Below are 20381 nucleotides of genomic sequence, written 5' to 3'. Positions count from 1 at the left end.
AGTACCACACATGCTCAGACCAAAGCTATTGGCTACTAGCCTGAACATAGTCCCGTCGCAACGAACGACCGTCATCACGTTTCCGAACGATCAGCTTTTCCGTCAACTTTGTCCGACTGTGTGTATGCAGCACCAGTTTCGGACAAAATCCGTCAGAAAAAAATCAACAGATTTTGTTGTCGGAATGTCCGACCGTGTGTACAAGCGCTAACAGAAGATCTAAACCTTCCTAACCCAACTAAAATAGTGCTGTATTGCTTTCTGTCTTTCTGGCAAGGAATTATCCTTCTCTAAGTGTCCTGCTTGACACTCCTTAAATATTCAGTTGGTGGGGACATCTCCTACGCTTCTTGTTTTTGCATGAGACTGGTATTCCATTTAATGATAATATATTGAAGGATTCTAATCCTTCTTTACTCCAAAACTAAACAAAAGAAAGACAAAAAATGTTTTGTTCAATTATCTTATTATATTTCTTTGTTTTCTAACAAATTTTTGAGTGTTTAAATGTATAGTACAGTCTAAGAAATCTAAAGATAAAATATTTTCTGTAGTCCATGCAATTGTAGAGAATCTTACATGAGATTTTGGTATTTCTGCTGTGGTGCTAAAATGTTGTAAGTGCCACATGACTAAACCTACCAACTTCCACTCATACCCAAAGCTGTAAGTGAGATTACAATTTTACATAGCACCCTACATGCTGGTCTCATTTACTTGTATAGACCTCTCAGACACAAGCACACCATATTCAAAAATGTATAATTTGCCAAAAATTTAAAAGATGAATTCTCGTGTCAAGAACTTTGCTGTAATATTATAAATATTTGTCAATACATTTTTTTTCAACCAGTGATGACCTCAATATACTGTCTCCATTTATATATTCTTTAGTTTCCTACTTAAGACACATATGATTTTGTATAAGTACATAATGCTAATGGCTACCACCACCCACATCCTGCATTTCAGGGAAATAGTCTCACCACTTCTAATAAGTAAAATGCCATTTCCTGTATGACCAGAACATTAGTTAACTCCATTGGATGCAAGTGAAACAAGCATTTTTCATGCATGCATTTGGTGATTAGGTTAAATAATTAAAAAAATAATAAACTGCACAATATCGCTGTAACAAACTATGGGCACATATAATTACGTAAGCAGTCTAATGACATGACAATAATACTCTTTAAGCCATCCATTCGTTCAAGCACATATTGCATATTTGAGTTTTAATTTTAATGTTACTTTCATTGTACACAAAGGAAGGTGTGATTTGGATTTGAAAAATCTACAGAGATTAATAATTATAGATAAGTTCATCTTATTTTTATGTTAAGGTTGTCACAATTTATTTCTGAACTACAAATGTTTATTGAACAGCAACACTTGTGCATTAGATATGATGTTGATGCTGCTTTTTCAGAAATGCAAGATATCAATATTTTTTTACATAGTATGGTCTTTATCATAGACAGTCAATGGTTTTTTTTTTTCTTCACTGACAGATCGTAAAAATATTTCAATTTCAATTCAAGCAGCAGAAATGTAAATTTTCACTTTTATTACTTTCTATGTACAGAATAAAGTGACTAAAGTAGGGGAGGCAAGTAGACTGGAGCTACTTGGACTGGTACAAACTGTTCACCCATTCCATAATCACAGGTAATTACTAGGGCTGTTATCTGTCTTTTGCCTTCGTATTGCATCAAAGTACATTTAATTCAATTGCTGTAATTTTTTGCCCTCCCTTAGTACAGTGACTTGTGGAGTGGAAATGATCTAGTGACGTCTGAGTCCCTTACATGCACCCTTGGGAGGGAGACAAGTCAATATCATGCTGATGCCGACCATAAATACAGAGCCCCCTGGCTGTTTCACATAACACCCTGGGGAGACTTGCATGCCATACAATGCAGTGAGAATCTTGCTGTGTGTTTTTCTTGGATCACTGCACAACCTCACTCCTCCTGCATGCTAGCTGGAAGCACCTGTAGCACTCCTCTGCAAGATTCAAGGGACAGAAACTGCAAACACACCTACCCAAAACAGCTCAAGGTTTGTCCTCTGCTTGATTTTCACTTTTCATATCATTTCTCTGTTGCTAGTTTTCTATTGCATTTCTTATTATCTTCCACTATTTTTATTCACTTTAAACAAATTGTATGTACAATTGGAGTTTCAAAAACAATTCAGTGAAAAGATGCCCTAGAATCACAAAGCTTTGCTGTGACAGTATTTTATGAGATGTTTTATGCTATTTATTAACATTTTGATTATTTTTGTCAGTCCAAATGAGATAGAATAAAGAATTAAGCTGGGAAGCAGTGTATATATAGGTCAATACCATTTTAACATATTTATTTATCACTATCAATATGATGTATTCTTTGAAATAACAGTAAAAGTAGAAGTCACGTTTCGCCAAAACAAAAATATTAGGGTTTTTTTTATCGATCAGAGTGGGTTAACTCGATTTTGTATTTCAACTTACATGAAAAATCTTGAAAAAGTATACATCTTTGTAAAAATTGTGATATATGAAAATGTATGATAAAGTTTATGAGCTTATGCTCATAGCACAGCACATACATAAACATAGTTCATCATATTAGATGTATACAACAAATAATAAGACTTTTAGTGCTGATGACCACACATAGCAGCCTTTTTATTGTTTTATTGTAAGCAGTAGGAGTATGATGGTATAATTTTAACAGGGGATTCCAAAAAACATTTGTGGAAACATTTTTCACAAATTTTGAGGGGACTTTGAGCACTTTAAGAATATATCTTATATTTTACCTGTTCCCTGGTATAACATAGAGACTGCTTGGATCCCTTTGAAGTGTGTTGTGTCTGTGGTTTGATTACTAGTAGCAGAAGAAAATTGAGAAAGCAGTTACATGTAGGATGTAATGCAGTAATTTAGCATCAGACATGTTCTGTACTAAAATACACATTCAGAACTACAATCTGTATACTCATTTGTGTTCCTTAGCTACCACATTTTCTGCCAGCCAGGTTTCAGTGTTCATCTTAAATAAAAAAAAGAAGATGTAAATAAAAAAGTATACTTATTTTAAGAAATCCATTTTTTACTTATATATTTATATAGATGGAAAAATGCACAAGTCTGCTTCTGGTGTCTTTAATACTGTGTGCCACAATCTCACAGACATTTGGATTAGTTTTATCAGTAAGTATATTTTTTATATATTTATATATACAGAAATAGATCAATTTGCTAAAGTAGTTATGTTTAAGTCAAACTGTTGACTGCAATCATCCAATTACATGCAAGGCAAAGTCCTCTATTTAAATTCCCCTGCAAATGACTGGATTTACAGAATGAACACAGTTTACTTTTTGGTAAATTAATAGGAAAGCAGAAAAGAGAGGGAGAAAAGAGAAAGGAAAGAAATTTTTTCTACAATTATGAAGATTTTGCCTTTAGTGACCATTCACTTTTATATTTTCCTATGTGGGAAAATTAAACAAGGAATCTGATTATGCATATAGATAAGAACTTAAATTTTGTATAGCATTTACTTTTCCTCAGCTTTTATATTCTTTTAATTAAGTTATTTAACTTTATAAAATGTAAAGTGGCCTCAGTGAATTATCACTGATTTCAGTTTAGCAAATACACTATATCATATTTTTGAGAGTGTTGCTTTATTCTGTATAGATTTTGTCTTATGAACTGGAAGTAGGGGTTAATGATGTCAACTTAATCAGAATAAGAACTTGATCTTTGGTTCTGGAACATTTGTCATAACTTAGGCTGAGCTGTTGATGTTTGATGGTATTAAGATTTATTAAAAATATGGATAAAATAGGTTAATACACTGGCTGCCACGGCTAAAATTGTAGATTACTATTTTATTTTTAGTTTTTTTTTTTTTTTTTTTTAAACAATTATATCTATATGCCCATGTCATTTGTTGTTTTCTGAACTGGAAAGATGATTCAACTAAAGCTATGTGAACTCTTTCTGCAATTTTATAGCTTTTATTTAAATATTTGTCAATGTAATTTGTACTACAAAACAGACAATCCCTAGATGGTTTGTCTTGTTGTCTCATCAGATCTTAAGTAATGGTTCTGAGTTAATTTGTTAAATATACATATAGCCACTGGAGGAGGAAATACATTATGGTTTATCTTTAACTACTACACTGGAAATGTGAATTACAATATATTTAGCTACTTTGCCATGCCACAGCCACCAGTGCCATTTTCCCTTAAGGTTCTTTTTTAGTTGATGCCCTTAATGAGGCTACTCTCCCCCATGTGTAATTCAGGTGCTTAATCCTGACATTGGATTCTACTCTTTGGCACCTTACAGATGCCAGGAATAAACATTGTACTGTACATGTTTTGGGAAAGGAGACATAAAAATCTATGGAAAAAAGGGAGACATAAAGGGTCTTATACGGAAAAACTGTGTGATCAACAGCAATTTTTTGGTGAGTTCAGACAGTGAGATCAGATTGTGGAAGAGGGAAAGAAAGCAACCTGATAGAATAGGGGAAGGGATTGTGGAAGAGGGAAAGAAGGCAACGTGACTGAATAGGGAAGGGTATTGTGGAAGAGAGAAAGAAGGCAACATGACTGAATATGGGAGGGGATCAGATTGTGATTGGATATACAGTAAATATGATCAGCTATTTGCTCTACCAGGTCTGCTTGGATAAATGGTAAAGAAGTACTTTGGAGGCCTCACTAAATCACTTAATTGTTGGGAGTCCTCAAACCTGATTTTCAGTAGGATCCAAGACAGGGAATTTAAATAATGATGATGCAGTGTACCCGTTAGAATATGGGCTGAACCATACCTATTCTATTGCCCTTTTACCCATTTATTCACAAACTGAATGGGTGCCCTGCTCTGGAACTGGAAGTGTAATAATAAAAAGTCCAGGCAAGACATCTTTTTGTAGCAAAATGATCTGCTCTGTGAAGCAGATCACCGGCAAAGTAATTCACCTATAACTGCACCTTCTATCTATCTATCTATCTATCTATCTATCTATCTATCTATCTATCTATCTATCTATCTATCTATCTATCTATCTATCTATCTAATCCAGCGGTTGCTACTGCACACACATCAGAGAGAAAATGGGCCCAGATGTGCAGCAAAGCCTGTAGTACATATCTATCTATGTATCTATCTATCTTTCTGTCTTGCCCCCCCCCCCCCCAATTATCCTTTGTAGGATATATATCATATAATCACAATCCAATCCCCTCCATTATCTAGTCTCATAGCTTCCTTTTCCTCTACCACAATCTTATCTCACTGCCTCCTTTCTTTCCACTCTTTTATAGTCTATTCTTCTGTTTTCTTTTCTCTCTCCTCCACAATTCAGTCTTGCTACCAACCCTCAAGATGTGATCTCAATGATCTCTGTCTCTGTATCTAGTCTTAAGTCCCACATTTTCCTCACTGCCTTCCCAACAACCTTGTCTGACTTTGTGAAACAGAGAGAGGAGACCTTCTCCTCTCTCTGTTTCCCAATCTAATATCATTGTTTTTTTTTTCTCCTTTTGCAGCTCTAGTTCTGCTGCCTCATTTCTCTCTATCCTCTCTTATACTATTTCAATTTTGTTGCTCCCCAACAATCCTGTCTTGCTCCCTTTACTATACAGTCTTGCTGCTTCTTCTCTTTTCCCTCAATTATATGTGCTCTGTGACAGGCAGCAAATTAGAGCCTCTCCCTCACACACAGATTGCCATAACCATGGAGCTTCTGAAAAACCCCACTCTAGCACTTGGAGGACTTGGGGGTTTGTATTTCAATTTTTTTATTTCCCCTTTTAGATAAATGCTTTTTCATTTACATGCTTTGGTGGTCAGAGTTTCATAGGTTTTGCTTGTGTTGTGTACAAGAAAGCTGAATGACCAGGCTTGATGTGCTGATGGCATAGTGTTTTATTTAGGTGAGAACATATCATTTTCAGAAAGCAGAAGTCATTTTGTTCAGCTCATAAATTACTTCACTGTTTTTAGTTCATCCTTTTTTATTCCATGTTTTGGTAGTATATCTATGTGAAAAGTTATATTACAATAAACCATCCACCATTAATCAGACCTACAAATTACTGCAATGAGGCATCACAATTTGTGTGGTGTATTTTCATTAGCCTGTATAAAATCACCCTTACCATCAAAGTGCTGTTGTTTTTGCCCCACCACTATCCATTCCCTGTCCTCTCCTACCCACATCCCAGCTTGTTTAGAAGGGCCAATAATGTGTCAGCATCCTCACTATAAAAGGGACGTCTCCCAGCAGCTATTTGTCACTGTTTGAAAATTAGGGAGAGCTGATGCTATATGATGCTAAACTGTGTTGTACTGTGCTAAATTACTGTGGCCACCTTTGCAGTTTTCTTTTTTTATTTTTTTATTTCATGTTTAGCCATATTTCTTTTTTATTTTCTGCTAGGTTTTTAAAATGAGCTGAAGTTAGTGTTTTAAGGTTTACTTGTTAGAAGGTATATTGTACTTCCTGTTGCCAGGGACTTTTTAGTTGCCTTAGGGTGTACAGTGAATGTTACTGACAAACTGCCCTTTGTTTGCATCATTGCATACCTGTGCAGTAAAATATTGTGCACCAGTAGTCTCCGGAATTCCAGAGGGAGCCCAAAATGTGACATGTATGCGCCTCTTTGCTGCATTTCCTGATGGTGGCAGGATCCCCTTTGATAACCAATATGTCTCCAAGCCTCTGATTTTTAAAAGAAGGAACAGTGGTGGTGGCAGCTACCTCAGTGCTGCATCTCAGAGTTTTTTTTTTAAATGACACCATCATTTTTAATTTTCTCCCTCTTATATTGGGCCTAAAAAAACTGGTTACATATAGTACAGCCAATAAAATATATTTGTGGCAATTATCTCTCAAGTAATATATTCTAATTTTTTTATTGCAAGGTAAAACCTGTTGTTTGACTCAATCCTATTAATGGTAACAGAGAATTAACAGAAAGAACAGTAGAAGTCCTGGCTGATTAAGACCAAGTTGTAATCTTGGTTCCCATTCTTAATTTTCCTCATTGATGCATAGTTTTACAGGAGCCCTATTATTAGAATTACACAGCAGAGGGAAAGAGTTAGACTAACCCTACCATCAAAGAGTAAAGGTGGCAGGTCCTGCTGACACAGTGTAGGTGTTACTGTGGTATAAAAGAGTGTACAAACTGAAAGAATCCTAATTAAGATCAAGTCATTTTCAGCTTAGAGGTTGCCATAAGCATAATGCATCATAAACCCACTTCCACAAATATAAAAACTCATGTCAGCATCACACCTTAAATTAGGTAATTTATGAATCTCGGATGAGCCAAGCAAATGTACGTTTAACAATACCCTTAAGGTATTGTGAGTGTGCCTCTAATCTGCCATGGAAGCAATTTTCTGATTTAAATGAAATATCTTTTTAGGGTAAAGAAAAGCGTGGCTGGACATTGAACAGTGCAGGATATCTTTTAGGACCACGTAAGTGATTAAAACAGTTTTAAATGCTCAATATGTGGGTGCTACAATACTTATACATTACATCTTTAAATGCACTTTCTATGAGATATTTGCAACATTAAACACACACACACACAAACACATACACACACTGGAGGTATTAATGAAACATTACCATAAAAGTATAGACATTGTTACACCTTGCCATAACTATAAGGTAATAAAAATGTTTCCATTCACACTGAAACATTATACTTCTATTTATAGAAGTATAGCTAAACCCACAGAACAAACAAATTTTTCTATCTACACTAATGGCCAAAATTAGAAAGATTCGGTCATTTAATTCCATTCTAAACATCTGGAATATGTAGGCCAAATTAGAAAGGCCCTTCATTGTTTTTTTAAATACAAGAAGCTGTCCAACAGTACACATGGCTCTAAGAAAGTTCGTATTTGATATCACCTGAACCAGGGAGGATATCACTGCCTTCAAAGTGGAGGGAAGTCTTTGACAAAAATGTGAAAGTTGAAAACATCAAAGCCTTCAGTTGTGTACTTCATATAGGTGTTGATGTTTGGGGGTCACCATAGAAAGCTTTTAAAATTAACACGTTATCCATTTTAAATACAGTTAGTAAAGCCCCTGTTTTTATGGCATTTCCACCCATGTAAATCATTAAGCAGCCAGACTGTTCTAGGTCCCTTTTGTTGCTGACCACAAAGCAGTTAAATTGTCTGCTATGTTTGTATGGACACTGATCATTTCAAATTCCAAATGGCTTTATATATTTCTCAGAACTTCAGTGATGGGATTCTATGTTTTCAAATCTACCACATTTAGTATCCAATTTTTGCTGTTTGATTTTATACATATATTAATTAGAATATAACCAAACTAAGGGGAACATCTTAAGGTGGGTGAGGTCATGCAAAAGCCAAGGTAGGTGGGAAAAGAGCAAGGAACTGCAGCATGGTCATAATGCCACTTAAGTTCCCAGGAGCTATAGGAAGCTAGATAGTGACTTGATCATTCTTCATCTATGATCAAAATATTACTTATAGGCAGGTTGACTGTTTAAGGTAATACTTTTTCTATTTTGCACTGTACATTTTCTTAAAAAATTTTAAATGATTGACACTTTTATTTCTTTATAAATGTCACATGATGTTCCTCATTGTCTTCGTATATGCAGAACAAACTATAGACTAGATTACAAAGAGGGTTCCAAAGCAGCTATGTAAAGCTCAACCTTTTTGACCATTGGTCATGAAAATATGTGATGGAGTCCCATAGAAAGTGTAGGACTCCATCATAGTGACACACCTAGTTATTACAGGATCGCCTGGTTCTCCAACCTCCACTTTAGAGACATGCCCAGAGATAGGCAGTCTGAAACAACATTTAACACAGAAGTGCACTAAATAATTTTGTAACATTTTGAAAGAGATGTCAGCACTATATATACAGTATAGTATGTTAACTTTGCCAAAAACTACTGCTGCATACAGAGACAGTACTGTGTCCCATGTGCTGATGGACTCCATAGCAGTTACATAGCCTGCTATAGAATAAAGAGATTACATTTATTGTGTTTGAATTTTGATGAAACATTTTAAACATTTCTTGGAGAAATTTAAGATACAACTGTGTCTAAGAAATGTCATGCCTATGTATTTAATTTTGTTTTGTTTTGTTTTTTAGACTTAAACTGTCTTTTTTATATGATATTTTCTTTCTGGAACATTAGGTTGAGCTGAACCTAGTTAAGGAAAGGTCTTTGGTGCTAAGGAAATTGGAATAATGCTATGAAGATGCATAGTAACACCTTTTCTCTGTCAATGTTCTCATTCTCCATCCATCAAAATAATTAGATAAAAATGGAGTGTCCTTTGTTGCTCCTTAACTGTCACTATCAAACCTTACTCCTGAAAAGGGTCCATGCATGTGAAAAAATCACCTTATAAATTTAAATTAATCATTAACGATATTGTAAAGAGTGTCGACGAACTTTGTTAAAAATGTGACAGTTATGTGTCTGAATTTTGGAAACAGCTAAGCCTTAGAATAAAACTGGGAGATTACATTTCTCTTTATAGAAAAAAGTGTCAAGTCTTAAAAATGTCAGCAAGCTAGCCCCGAATCAATAAAGCACTAACATATAAACAAAAACTTTTTAACATTTCCATAAATAAACCTTAAATTTAGATTTCAATTTAATTAAATTTATAAAGCAAAATGACAGTATCATTTCAGATATCCCAGAATTTAAAAGAAATTATGTAATGAGAGAAATATGCAGAATCCCATTGCTCATTTTCTTCTGAAAATTGCTATTCGTCTGGTTCTGGTGCTGATCTGGAGGGTCATATTTTTTAAAGTGTATGTGTAAATGCACAACCCGGTGACATTGATCCATCCCAAACCAGATCAAACACCTCATGTATATTGTCACAGTATTTATTTGTACATGGTTTGCTGACAGAGACATGCGCAACATTAACAGCATACATGTGGCTAATTTGCTTCCAAATGTCATTTTCTAAGCAGCACTGGTTCCAGCATTGACGTATGCCTAATAAGTAATTAAAATAGGATATAATGTTTTTAGAGCTATTTTACATCAGTTAGCCATTTTACATGCCCTTTTCATGCAGAAACAATACATCATGTGCACTGTTACCACCAAAGATGACTAGAAAAAAATACTAAAAGAAGCTCTAACACATGTTTTGCAAAGGGGTATCACAGTGCACATGTGCATGCATGCCAATTTTGGCTCCCGCTGTGTCCAATCACCCCAGATCCAGGAAACAAAATTCCCTACAGGTACATGGTTTTTGCACTAAAGGGCTGCCCTGCTGCAGTATATATGCGTGGGGCAGTCTGGAAGCAGTTAATATTGCATGCTTTACCAGATCAGTTAGTCACAGCAAAGGTTAAAAGCTTGTTATGTCATTGACAATGTAATTGATCAAATACGACCATGTGCCTTTTTTAGGTCAATGATGTCACCAGCTGATTGGCAGCCTGCAGTCATGTGACAGTTTTGAGCAGACTCAGGCTGAACTGAGGTCATCTTAAGTCAGCAGTGGAATTCTACATGTTTCTCTCAGTACAGTAAGGCCTTGCTTATACAAACAAATATATAGAGTTAGTATAGAACAGTGTGTACAGCCTGCTTTTTCAATGCATTTTCACAGCTGATGACAAAATTTGTTGAAGACTTTAGTACTTGGTTACACTTGTGGTTGGGGGATTTAAAAACATGTTGTTGAGCTGTCCACAACCACTCCTCCTTAAGCTACAAAAGCAGCGGAGGGTGTACATATGCTGCACTTGTGTTGCTTTGCATTTTGACATGGCAAAAAATAATCCCACTATCGCATTTGACTGAAGGCACACAAATACATTATGCCGGGGCGAGGTTTAAAGGGTTTAAACAGGTGGTGAGGAGGCAATATAACACCTCCTCACTGCCAGTCAAATGCCCCCTGAATGGGCGAGCCATTAAAGAACTAGGAAATGTTTCTTAATGGAGTGCTGACCACCACTTTAAACAAGCTGCTAGGAGGCTTTGGTAAGCTTCGGCACTACTTGAAGTTTGTTGAAAGCCTGCTGTAGCCTCCTAGCACCTTCTTGCATGTGACAGTCAACACTCCCATTAGGAAACATTCCCTAATTGGAACTGAAGAGTTCTTTAAAGGCTTTAACAAAGCTGCTCAAAGCTTTTTGTACACACTGTTCTCATACAAGTTGAAAATCATGCAACCAAGGTTTAAAATTAAAATAAAGGTGATTCAAGGTTTTCTCAGAATACATACAATCAATCTGCAAACTTTTGCAGATTGTTCAATAACTACTCCAGGATTTAAAAAGTTTAAATTGTTAACAAAACTCGGACTATATAGTAGGTATGTTTGTTTCCTAAACACATATATGGACCATTTTCTATACATATGGATTTTTCATGGACTGCCCTTTTGAGTATTAAATTCCTTACAAGTCAGGATATGAATTTTCAAGACTTTTGATAAAGCGTGAACAAAGAATGGAAAACAGCTCCCTTTTCTATACCACCCCTAATACGTACAATGATTTGTTGCTATAGCAAAATAAAATAACCTGTTCAGTGTCAGATGTTAGAGCACATAAGCCTTTTTTTACCAAATGATTCAGCATAAGTTTTAACTGTGTGATTTATAACCTTGTGCCATTTTCTGCAATGAATTCTAAGAGAATTTAATCTCCTGCAGTGATTCTGTGAGCTCATTTTCATTAAGTAGATCAAAGTGGCATAATGATGGTCTGTTTCTGCCAGATGCCAGCTTGGTTAGAATGGCTAATGGCCGCCATCTCTTATTTCAGGTCGTATTGATCAGCATTTACTGGTTAAGGAAATTCCCATTGAAATGGGGAGAGAAGAGTCACCTGGGGAATGTAAGTAGGTTAGGTGAGGGCAGACCCTGCTTCCTTGTGTTAAACAGAATTTAAATTATAATTAAACACCATTAAACACATAAACTGAAGTAACAAACCAAAGATAAAATATCTAAAATGTATGGTAAGGAAAATGATGAGATAAAAGCAAAATGTAAACCAGTTATAAATGGATTCATACAATTCATTCATTCATAAAGTTCATGAATTCAGTCATACCTCCCCAACATTGGTTTCTCATAGAACAATTAACATTATGTTGTTGAAAGTTGCAAAGATTTGTCATAGACATTTTAGCCTTTCAAACACAATTAGGGCTCATGCACATGGGCAAATTGGTCCACACAGGGTATATTTTAGTGCCTGAAAGCCCCTGGTGCTGTGTACAATCATCCATTGATATGAATGGGTTAAGGTAGCTGTATGCACCCCTACATGTGTAAAGTGGCCTTCATCCTTTCACATCTATGGACAGTTGCGTACAGCAGTGAATGGTTAAAGGTGGCTGTATACAGCTAGGCGACACAACTTACATAACGTGGCCTTTATCCTTTCCTGTTTATGGCGGTTGTGCATAGCACCAAGGGCTCTGGTGCACTAAATACATAATTTATGGGGATACAGGCAACATTTCAAATCTAACATAAAAATATCCTCAAAGGAGAACCAGACAGCATCTCACAGTTCCAGCCATTCCCTGCTCTACCAAAAACTAACGCCAAAACTTTTGGCTGGAGTTAGACTTTAAAGAGACCTCTTCTGACAAAATTAGCATTTATGCACTTTCACCAGCAAATCGAAGTGTTCCAACCCACCACTCAGCAACCTGGGTGGTGAGTTATAGTTTGGATGACCTAAGGGTTTATTTAGCGGAAATACGTTTTTCTCTAATTGTATAATGGGAGCTGACACATGAAGGACTGTAGGAGTAGCATAGGGTAATAATAGTAACAATGCTATTTAGTAATAGTTTGTAAAGCCAAAGTGGTCTTTAAAGACTGGTATCTCACTGGCTGAGTGATAGGGTTGGGTGGGGTAAGGCAGATTTCACTAGGTGTGCATCTTGTGGTTACTGAGTCTCACTATAGGCTGATCTTCTAGCCATAGCACCAATGCCAAGGACAGGTTAAGCTTTAGATTAAGTAATTACATTACTGAATCGCAGTACTTGCAAACTCTCTGGCGTGAAAGTTCTTTCTAATAACCAGGGAATTTTTTTTTATATAATGATCCCTATATTGTTATTAGGCATTGAATTATATATATTTATATTATATATATTTTTTTTCCTTCCTCTGGATCAATTGTGGAGAGTTCTGTATATGGAGGGTTTCTATTTTTTTTTTTTTTATTGGTTGAACTAAATGGTCTTTTTTCAATCCGACTAACTATATAATTATGTAACTATGAATTCAATTCTTCTCAGCAGCCAATTAGCATAAGACTTGCCCTGATTGGTAGCTGTGGGGAAATAACTCCAGTTCTTAGGAAGAACAAATTTGTATACAAGGTTTTAAGTCATTGTTTAAATTGCTGGTAAAGCTGTGTACATACAGATTGCACTTTGGCCAGTTTAGCAGGAACTGGCAAAATATTGATCTGTGCATAGCCCTCTCTGTTCGACAGAAGCCGATCATTAGATGGGTCTCTGATGAACAGACATGCTGGAAAACCAGCATTCAATCAGCTGCTGCAGTCAATGGCTGCAGCAGCTGATCAGTGTATTCTAACAGGAGAGGAGTCCATGCTTTGTGGATATAGAAATATGTGTTTTTTTTTGTTGTTCAGCCAGCTGGTTGAGTTAAAAATATCTGTGTGCAACCAGTATAAGTGTTTAGTGAAATAGCTTCACAGCTTTGCAAAAAACACCCTACCTTCCAGGAAGGTACCATGGTACTCCCTGGCAAGGAGTAGGAAACTCATTTCAAGTGACAACATTGAGCCAAGCACTTTCACGTGAGGATATTGCCCTGTAAGGCCGCGTACACACGCGCGGACTGTTCGCCCAACTTTGTCCGCTGAACAGTGTTTGGGCGGACAGTCCGCTCGTGTGTGGGCTTTCAGCGGACAGTTTCAGCGGACAGTTTGACGGACAAGGTTTTTCGGAAATTCCGTAAAACTGTCCGCTGAAACCTTGTTTCAGCGAACAGTCCGCTCGTGTGTAGGCTTGTTCGTCAAACAAAGTTGCGCGCATGCTCAGAAAGGATTTTCACGCCGAAAGTTATAATGCAGTGTATAGGACGTCGTATTTTTCGTCCCGTCGTACGTGCCGTTCACGTCATCGCGCACGGTTTCAGCAAACTGTTCGTTCGTCGTGTGTGGCCATGTCCGTCCATGCTAATTTTGAGCGGACTGTTTGCCGAAACTGTTTGACGGACAAAGTTGGGCGAACAGTCCGCCCGTGTGTACGCGGCCTCAGGTATAACTTGTTTGTAGCTTACTGTGATCAGGGCAACTTTTCGCTCCCAGCAGCTAAATGGAGTTGCGTGGAGCAAAAACAATGTGAGAAAGTACTGTTGGGGAAGGGGGTGGTGATGATGTCTTAAATTGAACACTGTGGGGTTGATTTACTAAAATTGGAATGTGTACAATCTGGTGCTCTGCATAGAGTACAATCAGCTTCCAGGTTTTATTGTCAAAGCCTCATTGAACAAGCTAAAGTTAGAATCTAATTGGCTACTATGCACAGATGTACCAGATATTGCACTCTCCAGTTTTAGTAAATCAACCTCTTTGATTTGCTTTACATATAATCTATGTTCTACAAATAAATGAATTCAGAACAGACGCATCTAATATATTAAAAGACCACCCACATACCACAACAGCTTAGGTTTTCATTATACATTCAGATGTCCTGGCTAATTTAGTTCAGCTATCCAAAAGAATTCAAATATAACACGCACTACAAATTCATAATAACCACACATATGTTATAGTATATCACAAGTCTCATTTTGTACATATGATAAATTATGTGATTTATGTTGCCCGCCTGAAAAACTTTTTGTTGTTTCTCAAAATGCGCAATGCACTTTTTACAAGTTTTGTATGTTGCTTTCACCTATTTTTTCTTCGTTCTAGAATCTTCTATACAATGCATGTTTCATTATGGGAATCATTACAGTAATTATGCCACGTCCTTATCACAGTACACTGTTTTTTACTAAGCTACATGGAAGGAAAATAACATAATCTTTCCTATTTATTTAATTTACCAGATGCAATAGATAACCATAGATCATTTAATGACAAACACGGATTAGCTGGAAAACGTGAGCTACAACCGGAGGAGGACATAAAGTCAGGTAATTTGTACAGTAATTATCAAATGCATTGGGCAGAGATGCTGAAAAACCTTTATAAAGATGGAGAATTTACAGTTATCTGAATGTATAACTTTGGTGTTTTCTTTAATGCCAGAATATGTATAGAAATGCCTAATAATCATATCGCTATATCTGTGATCCAAAGCAACCAGCTGAAAATAAAAAAAACTCTTTAATCTATGGTATTAAAGTGAATGTGTGAACCATTTTACATTTTTGAAGATTAAAATTGAGCTTTCGGTATATTGCAAATCTACAAGAATCAGTTCCTAACATGCCACAATATACAAGAACAGTATCAATTTTGAAAAAAAAGCATAACTCTTACCTTTTAAAAGCTGTTTTTGAGTGCTTGCGATGTGATTTTTACCTAGGCTGAGAATGTTATCAGTGTTCTGCGAACAGGAAGAGCCATTTCCTTCTCCTCTGTGATCAGACTGTAAAAGTGGCCACACACACTATCATGCAGGGTGCAGGCTGAACGAAACAAAATCTAACCAATTTCTCCATCCACACTAAACAGCACGGGGCTGTCAGCTGACAATTAAATTATATCAGTTAGGAGGGGCAGGCAAGGCTAGCCACTTAGTGAATTCTATCTGGTTTATCGGGAAGCAATTTGAACAGTGTATGGCCAGCTTAACAATGTAACATCAACATTGTCACGGCAGTTGGTATTTCTAGTCCAGAATTAAGAATTGTGAAAGAGGTTTTCTGGATGGTGAGAGTAAGGCGCGTTTCACACAGGGCAGACTCTCTTAAGCCAATCTGCCTGTTTGGCAGGGGATCTCTCCACTTATTCCCACTGAGCAAGCAGATGACAGGTCCGTGTCCACTCCACTATGCAGAGCAGACACAGCCCGCTCTCTTCTATGGGGCGGTTGTATGGAAACAAACTGCCTATGCGTTCTTATCCGACTGTCATCTGATCTGATCTGACGGACAGATGGTGAAAGGATCCACATCTGTCTGTTTTTAGCAGACAGGATCAGATGTTAGTGGATATCAGTAGACGCATGTCTGCTGAGATCCTCCGCTCCATAGAGAGCTATGGATGGTCTGATCTGGTTCACCTGAAAACTGACAGGCAGACCTGATGGATCCATCAGTATGAAAGGTGCCTAATAGCAGGCATTTTGTAGTGTGTCTGTACTTACGAAGTATTTTGACTTTCAAATGTTTAACTACTTCCGGACCGCCCACCACACATATACTGCAGCAGAGCGACCTGACTGCATGAAACAACGTATCTGTACGTTGTTTGTGATTCCTGGTCTCAGGGGTGCGCTGCAATTGGACATAGCGGGAGCCTATCAGCGGGTTTGGCGGTTATGATGGCTGCCGTCCAGCCGCGATAGTTTGGGGGAATGACAGAATGGTGATCTGCCTATGTAAATAAGGCAGACCATTGTTCTGTCACAGAGGAAGAGAGAGATCTCTGATTCCCATTAATCAGAAACATCGTTCTCTCTCTTCTTCTAGTGTCAGCATCCCCCACACAGTTAAGCCTCACACACAGATTGGATTGTTGGCCAACAAAACCGTGGAATTTTGTCCATACTACGTGGTTTTTCAGCTCTTTAGCACCACCATTTGGGCTCCTTCTGCTAATTTCGTGTTAGTAAAAGTTTGGTGAGTGTTGATTTCCGCTTTTCATTACACGCTTTACAGTTCGTTTCTGAACCGCCGTTCGTCAACCAGACATGTTGTGGAATCAAAGGAGATAACGTGTTATTTATTATTGGTCTCTGAGTTACTTGACATAATTTTTTTGGTTGAATAATGATGTGATTTGGTATATTTTCTATATTTTTGGATGTATAGAATGCACTTTTTGGTTAAGTTCTATTGGCAGATAGCATGTCTAATTTTCTTTGTTTTCTTTTTTTATGAAAATTTTTTTGTAGAGTTATACTTGGCTATGTGTTTTACTTCAAATGACAGTTTGGGAGTAGTCAGTTTCATTTAAAAAAATACAATGTAAAATTAACAAGGAATTTCAACATAGTTGTATGTTTGATTTTAAAAACTTTGGGATAATGGTGTTGTGGTAACTTGTCCAAAAAATAAATACATTTGTTTGCAATAACTCCATCAGTATCACCAGCAAAGCAGCTTCATTATTATCCCATTAAGGCCGGGTTCACACTGCTGCGGGGGGAGATCCGGATGTGATTCGCACCGCACTGCAGTGCAAATCACATCCGATCTCCGTAGCGATGCGAGTTCAGCCATACAGATAGTATGGCTGAATTCGCATCGCTCCCGCAGCAAACTCGCACGGGACCCTTTTTTTGGTCCGCAGCAGAATCGGATCGCATGGGTGTTCACACCATGCGATCCGATTCCTGTGCGAGTCTGCAGATCGCACTGCGATATGCGGACGGATCTGGGGGTGTCATTAACATTTCATTGACACTCCCAGCCGTTCGCATAGGGCAGTGTGAACTGCCGGCGGGAGTCATGCGATGCGGGAAAACGCCGCGGATTCGCGGCGTTCCCGCATCGCTGTGGTGTAAACCCAGCCTAAAGAAGAAAATTGTGCGCTGAATTTCGAGATTTCATAATTTGCCACGTTACGAATGTTAATTCTCCATTACAAACGCTAGTTTACAAGACCGACCACTTCTGGCTCGTCCTTGCTTCCAAGCAAGCATGTTTGTACTCTGGACTTTTGTCCGACAGACTTGTGTACACACGCTCAGGAAGTCCAACAACACACATTTGTCCATGGAAAATTTTAAAACCTGCTATCCAACATTTGGAAAATTCGACAACAATTGTCTGATGGAACATACATATGGTCAACACACACACACACATTTCCCATCGGAAAATCTGATTGTGTGTACGAGGCTTTAGAAAGCACACATAGGGAACACATTTAATCCTTTGATTGCCCTTGATGTTAACCCCTTCCCTGCCAGTGTCATTTATTCAGTGTCAATGCATTTTTTAGCACTGATCAATGTATTGGTGTCACTGGCCCATAACAAGTGTCACTTAGTGTCCAATTTTTCTGCTGCTATGTCACAGTCCTATTAAAAATCGCTGATCACCATTACTAGTAAAAAAAAAAATTAAATAATAAAAAAAGTCCCTAAATCTACCCCATAGTTTGTGGATTCTATAACTTTTGTGCAGACCAATCAATATACGCTATTGATTGGTCTTTTTACCAAAAATTTGTAGCAGAATACAAATTGTCCTAAATTGATGAAGTAATTAGATTTTTTTTACATATTTTTATTGGATATGTTTTAAAGCAGAAAGTAAAAAATATCGTTTTTTTTTCAAAATTGTTACTATTTTTTTGTTGATAGCGCAAAAAATAAAAACCGCAGAGGTGATCAAATACTACCAAAAGAAAGCTCTTTGTGGGAAAAAAGGGACATCAAATTTATTTGGGTACAGTGTCACACGATCGCGCAATTGTCAGTTAAATTAACGCAGTGCTATATTCTCCAAAAATTGCCTGGTCATTAAATAGCTGACAGGGTAGATTTTGTGTACTGAGTGTTGTCAGCCCTGCTCAGTTCCTTTTGCTAAGCTACTCAACCACTACCACTCTTATGCCCTGTACACACGGTCAGACTTTCTGGCCCAAAATGTGTGATCGGATTGTGTTTTCGGAAATTCCGATCGTGTGTGGGCTGACTTTTTCTGTCGGAATTTCCGATCATTTAAATTCCGATTGTGTGTAGATAATTCCGATGGACAAAGTCCCACGCATGCTCAGTATAAATGACGAAACGAAAGCTATTGGCTACTGTCCTCTTTATAGTCCCATCGTCCGTGTTGTACGTCACCTCGTTCTGAATGATCAGATTTTCCGACAACTTTGTGCGATCGTGTGCATGCAAGACAAGTCTGGGACAAAATTTGTCGGAAAGAATGTTCGACAGTGTGTACAGGGCATTAGCTCTCTAGCATTGTTTGAGAAAACACAGAAAGTTTGTACAGACCATGGGATGGCTCTGTTAGGGTCTCTATACACTAAGTATTACCCCATGGCCTGTGTTCTCATAGTTTTTGATTATCAAGACAAAATAGTGGTTCTCTTTAATTTTAGGTTGAGTTTGAAGTCAGTATCCAAGCACTCAAGTAAAAAAAAAATCAATAATCAAACCTGTAAGTCATAAGAGAATTTTTTTTAGCAAATACTTTTATTTAGCTTGATTCAGATGTGCAAAATATAATTAATGTTCATTCCAACTAGGTATGTTTTTTTAATGAATGCCCATTGTAGCACTTGCAAAAACACCTTATACTTCTGGAGCCATGATAATGACTGTAAACAACGGCTGCTTAAGCATGACTGGATAATTAAATGATTGAGATATTTAACTTTAGCTTGACCTTTCTTGAAGAGGACAAAATATGATTAATTTCATAAAATGAATCATGTAATTGCTAGTTGTCATTTTCTAATTTGAATTAAAAAACCTCAACTGAACTCCAGGTGAAGAACTAAATACTAAGGTACAAAACTTACTGTGTTGACTGCCAATAGATTTGTGTTTCTTTCTATCCATTCCATCTACAAATGTAAAAGTTAGGAGATGTGAATTTTCTCTTTTGCAGTTAAATAGCACTTATGGCTCTTGTCCCTCCCTCCGTGTGTGACTGGGCAATACAAGGAAAAGCAGCGAACTTATGAGCTCACTTCTCTTCCATTCTGCCCTCCCCTTTTATCAGCATTTTGCCTGTTAGCACATAAACACTGCAGCCTAGCTGATGTTCTCCTTGTGCTGCTTCTTCCTTTCCCAGGCTGTGCTCTGCTGTACAGAGAATACCAGAGGCTATTACCAGGTCACATTTAGGAATTTATACTGCCTGAATTGCAAAATACATTTGATGTATTGATTATACAGGGCTGAATTAATTGTGACTTTTTATCTGCTGGGGTTTGAATTTAAAATAGTTATATCATTTTTTTTGTTGTTGTTTTGCTCATTGCACTAAGGAACCTCTTCACCATTCCCCTTGATACTATAAATTCTCAAGCACAATATTTGAAGAAAAAAAATGTGCACATGTGTCAATATACACAGCTAAATTGCCAGATAATATAAAAAAAAAAATGTCAAAATCTTTAAGGTTTCTACTGCTCATTGTTTTTGTA

At 37.2% G+C, this 20381-nt stretch overlaps 1 protein-coding gene across 2 annotated transcripts in view; it reads left to right on the top strand.

Annotated features, from left to right (window-relative positions):
* Nucleotides 1-1837: 1837 nt before the first annotated feature.
* GAL (galanin and GMAP prepropeptide) overlaps nt 1838-20381 on the top strand; it is a 30387-nt gene continuing 11843 nt past the window's right edge. The window contains exons 1-5 of one of the 2 annotated variants that reach the window (XM_077455861.1): nt 1838-2061; nt 3122-3202; nt 7453-7507; nt 11856-11927; nt 15149-15235. In XM_077455861.1, coding sequence (XP_077311987.1) covers nt 1978-2061; nt 3122-3202; nt 7453-7507; nt 11856-11927; nt 15149-15235 — 379 coding nt within the window. In that variant the 5' untranslated portion in view covers nt 1838-1977. The remainder of the gene's footprint in view (nt 2062-3121; nt 3203-7452; nt 7508-11855; nt 11928-15148; nt 15236-20381) is intronic. The other variant, XM_077455862.1, reaches the window with a different exon arrangement.

The sequence above is a fragment of the Lithobates pipiens genome, unplaced genomic scaffold (genome assembly GCF_037356315.1).
Source record: "Lithobates pipiens isolate NorthernLeopardFrog02 unplaced genomic scaffold, aLitPip1_a1.2 Scaffold_10, whole genome shotgun sequence".
NCBI lineage: Eukaryota > Metazoa > Chordata > Amphibia > Anura > Ranidae > Lithobates > Lithobates pipiens.
The sequence above is the reverse complement of the archived record's forward strand: the minus strand, read 5'-3'. Positions and strand labels throughout refer to the sequence as shown.